Source organism: Dermacentor albipictus, chromosome 8 (assembly GCF_038994185.2).
Source record: "Dermacentor albipictus isolate Rhodes 1998 colony chromosome 8, USDA_Dalb.pri_finalv2, whole genome shotgun sequence".
In the NCBI taxonomy this organism is placed as follows: domain Eukaryota; kingdom Metazoa; phylum Arthropoda; class Arachnida; order Ixodida; family Ixodidae; genus Dermacentor; species Dermacentor albipictus.
Window position 1 is genome coordinate 28,705,713 of NC_091828.1, and position 10,198 is coordinate 28,715,910.

The window sequence follows — 10,198 nt, forward strand, 5'->3', positions numbered from 1 at the left end:
TAACCCAGCAATACCAGTACGCAACTTGAAACTTCCTGAAATGCTTGGATTTAAAGGAGTATCAATCAGTCAGCCATCGAGAAAAGCAATAGACATTTAGAGTATTGGTGGGAAAGAAAGCAAGGAAGAGACTGATAGGACCGGACCCATTACAAGCATAGGCTGCTGCACAAGGTACGTAGAGAAGATTAAATAGATGTATGCAAGAATGCTGGAAGGAAAACAATTGATAGCTTACCTGAGTAATTCAAGCAGGCTAAGGGATGATTTGTCGGGGCTTCGTTTCAGAAGGAATGCCAATAAATCATCATCATCATCATCACCGCTCCGCTGATTACCGAAGTACGCCAAAAATTATGAAGCTCTGCTGAAAGCAGAAGAGAAAAGCTTACAAGATGGGCGAATACCAGACACTTGGTCACAAGAATGAAATTAATTTATAAAGCGGGGTGGGAAATGTAGTATTCACTCATACAGAGCGTTATCCATCGTCGGTAATATACAGGTGAACTATGAAGGCGAATAAATTGAGCCTGCAAGCATGGGAGAGAATAATGACATACTGGAAGAAGTTCAGAGTGTCTTCAGAATAGGTAGGCGTCTTGTTATAAACCGAAATGTTCTTATACATTGTATCAAAATATCTACAGAAACAAGGAGACCGTTAATGTGGCTTTCTTCGACATTATCAGAGCGTATGACGACGTAGAAATGTGGCCGTCAGCTTTAAGTCAAGGATACACTCGGGACTGGACGACAACCTAAGGGCAGTTGGACGCCTCTCATTGGTGGCTCACGGGAAAACTGCAAACGAAGCTGTGGAAAGTGATATGGGCAGGACAAGTTTTGAAGTGAGTGATTTCGGATAACTAATGAGGAATATGGAAGAACGTAAAGAAAAGAACGTCAAACGCCAAGTTAGAGAGGCTGAGCCAATCTCACGGATGGCGACAATGGGAAAGAAACTTGCTATGAGTAACTACCTTAGAGGAAAAACACAAAATCAGGAAAGAAACTTTTTGTGCTAACTTAAAGGGACGTTCTTTACTTCCGAAGCGAAATGAGGATGCATGAAGCGGTAAGTGATGCCTGAAAATCAGGATGCCTGCTGCCGTATGTTTGCTAAAGGAAACAATGGCGCATGTTTTAGTAGAATGAGAAGACATCTGCCCAGCTGTTTGTTGCCCCCTTGAAGCCCTCGGATTCAGTGAAATCAGGGGGAAATTAAACTTGTCCCCAATAGAGTCAAGTGAAAGGAGATTGGAGGAAAATTAGGTAGATCACAAACAACGGACACGCACAAAAACAAAGTGCCCAATAGTGCTCGAAAATTTTATGCCGTGAATTATGTCGTTTCTTTAAAATATAGGTAACAGAATATGCAAAATAATAAATATTGCTAGCTTTGCCGTCATCGAAAGTAGATGTATTCATGCAATGGCAACCGGCAAAGCAGATTGGTTGGAGACAATATTAGGCGGAATCTTAAAATGGGACTAGTGCATGTTCGCAACGGTACACCCCACCACACCACACCGCACCACGCCATACTGTGTGCTGGTTCATATAGACGCTATGAAGCTAGAAGAAAACCGGCTGAAGGCTGCACGACAGGCACCGAAAGACGCCAGGGAGGCAGAGCGCACTACACAGCTAGTAGAAGAATGAATTGAATTCTGGGGTTTTATGTGCCGAGACCACGATTTGGTTAGGAGGCGCGCCATAGTGGGAGACTCCGGAATAATTTAGACCATGAGAGGATGTTTACCGTAGGAGTAATGCACGGGACCACAGCTGTTTTTGCATTTCGCCTCCATTGAAATGCAGCCGCCGCGGCGGGGATTTGATCACGAGACCCCTCGCTTAGCAACCACAATACCATGACAGCTAAGCAACCGCGACGGGTAGAAGCGTCTGAAGGAGGCGCCACGCAACGTGGCGCCATCTCTCGAGGAGACGGAAAACCCGAGCCGTAGAACTTGCGGACCGATGGCATTGAGCGGTCAGCGTCAAAAGATGACAAGGAAGTGTATAGTGCCCTGCATCTGCCTTTTGAGTGTCGCCTTTTGGAAATGACAAACTTCAGCGTACAAGAAGTTACAGCTTGAGCGATATTCTGAACAAACATTAGGAAGAACTCGGAATCAATATCTTTTGTAACTTTGGCAAGTAGCTAGCATATGTGACGGGGTCCTTTACAAAATGTAGGGTGTCAGAGGCCGCATTTTTAAAAAGTTTTGACGGTTTGCCCTGATTATCTCGTTTTGTTCTTTAAAACTGCCCATTTTCGTTTGAGTGCCCGGATAATGGCTCTGAATTCTGGTTGAAGGTCACTTGAAGGTGGCCAACAGCGAAATCTAAAATCATTTCATGCTTAACAAAAGCTTTGTAGCCCAACCCACCGCCCCGCCTCAATGGGGACGCTCATAGTTGCGGCGGCGCCCGCCATGCGAAAAGAAGAAAAGGACCAAAAAGGTCGCCTTTACTGATAGCTTTCGCCGCACACGCTTCCCGGTTAAGATTATAGTTGCATAAGCAGCATTTGTCGGAAAGCGGCAACTGTACTTTACGAAGGCGGGAGAGACGTAAGTAGACTTTCATACGTAAAGCAACCCACCTAGCAAGTGATTTCATCTGTGTTCTGATATCACTATCAAAAGGCCATGTGTTGTTAGGGCTCTCTCACCGAGCAGCGTAAACACGATGGGCGACGAAAGGTAGAGCAACGTCAGTATCCACAAAGCTTCGTGCTCAGGCTCGGCAAGACGCACTTCGAGGCTACGCCTCATTCGTCAGTCGGATCGGGCGACAGGACTGCTTCGCTGGTCAACCGCCTTCAGAGCATGAATTGGAGCCAATTTTTTTTTTTTACTCATGAGTACATCATGCACGTTTAAACAGTGTCTACTTTGTCAGTACTAAATAGATATAACATCTGTGAGTTACTTCATTAGTGGCGTCAACCGTATTGAGTTCACTTTGAAGATATCGAAGCCGCAGCGGCCGCGCTCGGCTACTAATGGGCACGGCACCGTGCCGGAAATTTTATTATTCTAATAGAATATGGTACGCTTCTGCAAACTAATTGTCCCGTAGATTTGTCCACATATGAAAATTAACGAGAAGCTGAAGGCATGCACTCGACACCTTCAGGGTGTCGGGTGCATTTGGTGCATTTCGGTACTTTCGCTACTTTAGGTGCACTTCACGCCGGTGAAAAATCATCTTTACGGAGTGTAAGAACGTTAACTTTCAAATATCACACTAAAAAGCCCTAGCTGGCTGGACAGGAAAATGCGCATTCATGTAAATGGTAACGTATGGGCTTATGTGGTACGGTAAATTATTACGATACACTTCTATGTATGCACGTAAACGCGGCTACGATCCTGCTCCCAGGTGACCACATACTGTGTCTTGACATCAGCACACAGTATGTTCCTGGGGAAAGAAGCCGCAGCTGGCTGTAGAAAAGCTAACACATAAAACTAGTGAGGCCTTTCTGAGGCTCGCCCCCTTCTTTTTCAATGGTATAGACCTCTAGGGACTTCAGTGAATGCAAACAAATGAACAGACAAAAACATCACGCAAGTACCCCGTTAAGGAGAAGCTTCAGTTTTGGTCATCTCCCACGCCGCATATTAAAATATATGTCAAACGTAGAAATGTTTTTACAAAGAAACCCCTGGACTTATTTGAAATAAATTTGTAGCTTTTAAGGGCGAATGTTAAAATTAGGAAACTGTTATAAAGGGAATCTTCATTTAAAGCCTGGTATTTATTTAGAAAAGCTTGTAATTATTGATAAGTTAACAAATTAGGCGCACGAGGTTTCCTAATTCGTAACTCGGAAGTGAAATTATATATGGCCGTTCTGAAAGCTGCATTCGTTAGAACATTTAACGTTGACGAATAAGGTACAAGAATTAACAGCTTACGGAAATTTGTTAAATGTTTTGTTTTGAAAAAGTTCCATGCACAAGGTAGTGGCATATTTCAGAGGATTATGTAACAGTTCAATTTTTTGGTGTCCACAGCTGTCTACTTCACATATGATATGAAGTAAAGTTTACCGAATTGGGATATAGGTCTTTTTTGCTGCGTTATAGGGCTGTACACTCGATAGATTCTGCTTTTTTAAATTTTGTAATTTTCAACAAGTACAAAGATTGATTGCCATATAAATAATTTCCTTCTTACAGTCAATAGATAATAACTTTTTTTATGTAACAAACCTAAAGCAACGAGGTGCAGTGATTGCATGAAAAAAGTTCTCCATTTTTCTATATTTGGATAGGAGCCCCGGAGCTAAAGCTAACTCCCAAAGGGGCCCTGAACCCCTTTTTATCGAAGTGTAGAAAGTCGTTTGAAGTGTAAATACGCTATTTCAGAAATGCACATTTGACAAGAATTTGAGTTTAACGTACGGTAAGCACAAGCTTAAAGGGAAGCTGAAAGGTTTTCCAGAAAAAATGAGTGAACGTCTGTACATAATGGTTTTCAACACTCCGAATTCGAATATCGTATCGAAATTGAGCGAAAGAAAGCGCAAATATATTTTATTTCGACGAAAAGTGCAGCAGCGGACACGCCCAACTCACGTGTCTCGTTTCCGCCTGTGATTGGTCGGTGCGCCTCATGACGTCAACTCTGCCGCTGCCGACCGCTGCCGCTACACATGAAGCGCGGTGCCAGGTAGTTTGGTGCTGTTTTTCTGAGACGGTAATGGAAACTTTAGAGAGACTGCGTTTTTCTGAGGAGTTGGACGTTACTCCCTACATGTACGAGCCGATTGCGAAGAGCCGGCCTCTCGAAGAAGCAAACGATGCTGGTGCGAGCAGTGCTTTGGACGCGAACGAAAGCAAAGTCTTGGGATCTCCTCGTGTTGGAAATGCTCTTTTTGGAGTATGTTTTTTGCAAAGTGATATAGTGATCTCGCCAATCTTTCGCCGGTCTAGTGAGCTAGTTTCCGGTCAAAGAACTGTAGTGTTGTGTTCCTGCATGCCTTCTCGTGGAACGTAAGCGGGGATGCGATCGTAGGCATTTGTGCGCTGTCCAAAGCTGTGGGCAATCTACAAAGACGGTTTAAACGCGTGAAAAGCTTCCCGGTTCATGCAGTATGTGTAGTGACGTTCATCTGTTGACTACCACTCACGTTGACTACCACTCACGTTGATTACCACGCACGTTGACTACCACTCTACATACACGCAGACGCACCAACAAAGGAATGCAGGGTCGATCGAAGCAGATTACGATGGCACGCACGCAGAAACAAGCGCGGTCAGGCACGGTCGCGGACGCTGCGAAGGAACGAAGCAGAGTTGACGTCACAACACCGCTGTTTCCGGTCTCCGCCCCACTCGCTCACTCAAAGGGGGGCGGAGCTACAGCGCAATTTCAACTGACGATTACGTCGCTCCTAATTAAAAAAAAAACCCAAATTTTACCTACATGGTTTATAAGGTTCCCGCATCCATATATGAGCGTCTTATTGAATTCGACAGTCTCTTCAGCTTCCCTTTAAGGAAGACGTTCGAATAGAGGGAGGGATCTGGGAGCCTCGGGCCATGCATATTCAAGCCAATGCAATCCAGTAGCAACCGTTCTGTCGTTTCTGCATGTCTCGTAAGGTTTACGGACAATAGAATCGCTTAACGATTCCACGTTTGAGGTGAGATCATAAGAATCGAAATGTCGTACCAGCAGTTGCGGGCAATGAACGATAGCTAAAACGTAGCCATCTTAAGAATTGAATGTGAAGGGGGAAACACGGGTACTGCCATGTTGGACAACGCACTTTCCTAGCTTAAGTTAACATTGGGTTTATGTTAACCCCACTAAATAACGTAGAGTAACGTAGCGCACGTAAACTGAAGAAAACCAATACGATACGGAGCATGCGCAGTGAGGACAACGTGATTTCATTACTCACGTAATGCGTTTACGTTTGCCTGCAGATTCTATTTTCAAGATATCTATTACCTGCAGAGTACCGCCACATCTCAGAAAACGTAATACGACACCTGTGGCATCCCACGATGATGAATTTAATTGACAGTTTTAAAATAGCGATTGTCGCCTTACGTACGCAAAACATAACCACCTTTGTGGAACGTTACGGTGAGCGTCCGTTCAAGACTTTTAGTTTGGCGTACGGGAACGCAAACGTAAGGACGACGTTATGAAACAGGGTGCCATCTGGTGTCTCATGCCAAACGTATTTAAGTTCAGACAGTCCATTAGAAACCATCCTGTTGTTGCTGTGCGGAGGCGTCTCGTTAATCTACAGGTGCCGGAATCCCCGAACAATCTCAGAAATCGAAGCGCCATGCGCTCATAAATAACGTTTCAAGTGAGCTTAGAAAAAGCGAGAGCTAATTTCAATACTTACTGGCAATCAACGCGAGTCAGAGCGCAGCCATCACGAGAACTAACGCTTAAGCGGGATCCATGGGTGCCGCCATGTTTGACAACGATATATCTTAGCGTACGTAAGAATTCGAAAGCTAAACTCGCCAAATAAGGTACGTTATCATAGCACGCGCAAATCGCAGAAGCGCAGTAATGTTCGAAGCATGCGCAGCGTTTACAACGCTATTTCTTTACGTACATAACGCGTTTACGTTTGGTTGGAAACGTTAAACTAAAACTGTCTAATGATTTAGTTGTTTCAACTTTCGTTTTGTGTCTGAAGTAAGTCGACGGTTATTGCTCGACCGAAATTATTAGCTAGATGAAGGCAAAATTCAAAACGCCTATGTACATCGATTTAGCTGCACGGCAAAAAAGCGTCATGTGGTTATTATTAACCTAGACTATGGGGTGTCACATAATCAAATCATCGTTGCGGCGCCAACATGCCGAGAATTTTCGTTTAATGCACAATCTTTGAGCACCAGCTTTGTGCAAGCGATCCTAACTGTGGCTCGAAGTGCACCAGCTTTGTGCATGTCGAGCCGCAATTAGGATCGCTTGATTAGAGAGGCTTCTTGTAAGGCATTAGGGTTGATCGTAGAGTACGCATTTTCTAAACTACAATATACAAAATATGGCCAGTAAAATACGCAACGAATAAAAGAGCACTATACAAAATCAAATCAAAAACAAGAAACAAAATTACGCATTTTCCAATGCACTGATTGGAATAAACGTAAAGTGGAGCAGGAAACACTGATTGAATTGTTTCATGTACGTACTTTACGGGGCGGTCATTTTTAAGTTGTATTAAAATTTAAAAATCGTCTGTTGCAGATAAGACAGCTCTAGTCCTAGAGCTACATTAATCTGAGAGGCGGAAATTACTCGTATGAGAAATAGAAACGCACGTTCAACTACTTAACAAAATATTCACTGCTTAACATACTAATAACTTACGGCAAGTATTGCAATAACGAATTGTAGCCGGTGAGTTTGCGAGGCGTATCCACTTGGAAATAATTTCCAGAATGACACCAGTTTGGTGTCAGTTTGGAGATATGTGTCATCAAACTAAAGACGAAAATGCACTGTTGTCCCACCGACTTTCTTAACAAAATGCTCTTTTATGCGTTTAGGCAGGAAAAGTAAATGGAAGGCACATGCATTTCTTTTCACATTTTCGGAAATAACATCTAGAAACGGGTTTCGTACTGAAAATTCAATAAACTGCACATCTGATACGAATATGTGCCGTAATTTAATTAATGAAGATTTTAATTAATGAATGTTTGTTCATTAGATGAAACTGACGTTAACATCTACCCAGTCAAATGTGCCACAGTGGTCCGTCTTGGGACGTCTCTTCTTAGTGTTTATTAATGACCTTACTCACTGCGTGACTTCGCCTATCCACTTATTCGCCGACGACTGCGCTATTTATTGCGAAACAGCTGACCCTATCGATGTTTGTGCTTTACAAATTGACCTAAATAGCATGGTTAAATGGTGTAACACAGGGGCCATGAATTTAAATGTAAAAAAAAGTAAAGTTATGTGCGTATCGCGCACTAATCTCGCTGCTCCTGCTTGCTATGAATTAAATAGTATTCCTTTAGATCCTATTAGCTCTTACGAATGCTTAGGTGTCCATATAGCTAATGATCTTAGGTGGAAGCATCACATTGATTATATAATTAAGAACAGTTATCGCATGCTTGCTTGCCTGCGCCGGCATTTTTGTAAAGCAGCTGTTTCTGCTAAACTGACTATGTGCAATGCATTAGTAGATTCATAATTAGAGTATGTTTCTGGAATTTGGAGTCCCGGTTTCATGAACTTAACATCCTCACTCGAGCTTATCCAGAACGATTCGGCGCGTTTCATTCTTTCCAATTACAGCCGTACTAGCAGCATAACTTTATTGAAACTAACGCTATTATTGCCGTCTCTTGAGCTTCGTAAGAAAGTATCTCGCCTTATCATTCTTTACAGAATTTATCGTCATGACGAATTGAAGCATGCTTTTATTTCGCAGCCATGTTATTGCTCATCCCGCATCGACCATCGTTAGAAAGTAAACTTCATCGCTTACAACATCGACAGAGCACAATCGCCTTCCGCCCGGCGTAGCATCAATACCAGCTGATGACTGATTTCGTTCATCTCGCGTGCGATATTTTGATACTGATCCATGAGATTTAATTTTATTTAATTTTTACCGACATTCATCGGGTTTTTAGTGCATCGTGTTTTGTGTATGCGTTGCTCAGCTTGTGACTGTAGTTTGAGCTAATGTGTAGCATCGTTGCTTTATCACCGTTTATTCTCTTGATCAATTGCTTCTACTTTAACGTGTATTTGGCTCTGTACGTTTTTTCTTCTAGTTGGCTTTCTGTATTGCCTTTTGTTTCATTAGTCTTGATTACGTTTGTTAATTTTGCTCTTTATATTATGTACCACTTCCATCTGTAATGCGTATGCGCTTGAGGGTAATGAAATGAAAAGTGTGTGGATTTGTCCTTCTATTAATGTGCGCCTCTTCGAATACTTAAGCTCAAAGACAAATGTTGCGCTGTGAGCCACAGGTGATTTAAAAAAAAAACATGAAACCTAAAATTATTACCCCGTACAAAGGGACACACGATACGTGTAATTTCATTTCAAAGTAAGCACACGCTCGCAATTGTTCACGTTCTTTCTCCATCAGAAAAATTTCGTGTAATATCGCCTCGCATTGGCGCGCATGTATATGTCTCTTAATGTCGTGCAGATACTCCCACTACGCGACCCACGTAATCACGGTTCACACTGCTTCTACGCTCAGCACATTTTTCTAATACACTGTCATTGGAATTGTTCTGTTTTTCTACACCTCCCCTTCCCCCTTCCAAAAAAGCAAGCTAAGTTTTATTAAAGGAATTACGGACTTCATGGCATGTATTTCTTTATGTGAGGTTATTCAGCTGCCAAATGTGCAAGTTCAAACAGAACGGGTCGGGCCACCACCAGAACTGAAGCTGTAGCAAATATGTCTATGCCACTTAATTCGTTATATATGTGCCATACTGTGTTGGAGCTGTCGTCAAGGTGGTCACAGTCAGCTGCGTTTAGACTGATTCTCAAGTAAAACTTCTAGTTAAAACAGAACGGGGATAAATGCAGAGATACTACAAATGACCATGATTCCCGAGTGACGCAATACAACCTAATCCAGGATGAGTCGCACGTATAGCTTCACGCATATTATTTCCTGCTTACATGCCCTAGTTTCTTTACGACATTGAGTTGAACTCAAGGTTTTCACTCACCTCTTCACAGTGGCCACAGAGAAGGGCGATGAGGGTGAGGGCGGAAGGAGTGACCCCGTCAGTGACACCTCCAAGGCCGTGCAGAAGGCATTGGGAAATGCCGTGGCTGAGTTCCTTCCAGCCGCCATGAGCGACACCGATCGGTGATCTCTGCTGTTTGATGTGTAATAAAGAAGCGCTACGGATGAATGACTCTGGCCAGATGCTCTCACGTTAGCCAGGCGAGTCTATAGTAGTGCTCTGACACTGAAATACGACTGCGATGTGTTGCAGTTCGGAGAACACGTTAAAAGTTCTAGACCATTGACGATGGCACAAGCGAAACAAAAGAATGCACGTACACCCGTATTTACAACCGAATCGTGTTTGAGAAGAATCGATGCCGTGCAGCGTTTTAATAAATATATATGAAGTTTGTTTCTTCAAAACAAAGCAGTTAGCTGCGCGTATACCAGAGCTCTCCTGCTGAT

General features: G+C 43.1%; 1 protein-coding gene across 1 annotated transcript in view; it reads left to right on the forward strand.

Annotated features, from left to right (window-relative positions):
• LOC135905267 (uncharacterized) overlaps positions 1–9,910 on the forward strand; it is a 32,593-nt gene extending 22,683 nt beyond the window's left edge. Inside the window, exon 6 of the mRNA XM_065436285.1 lies at positions 9,739–9,910. Within this exon, the coding sequence (XP_065292357.1) occupies positions 9,739–9,875 (137 nt within the window). The 3' untranslated portion in view covers positions 9,876–9,910. The remainder of the gene's footprint in view (positions 1–9,738) is intronic.
• Positions 9,911–10,198: the final 288 nt, after the last annotated feature.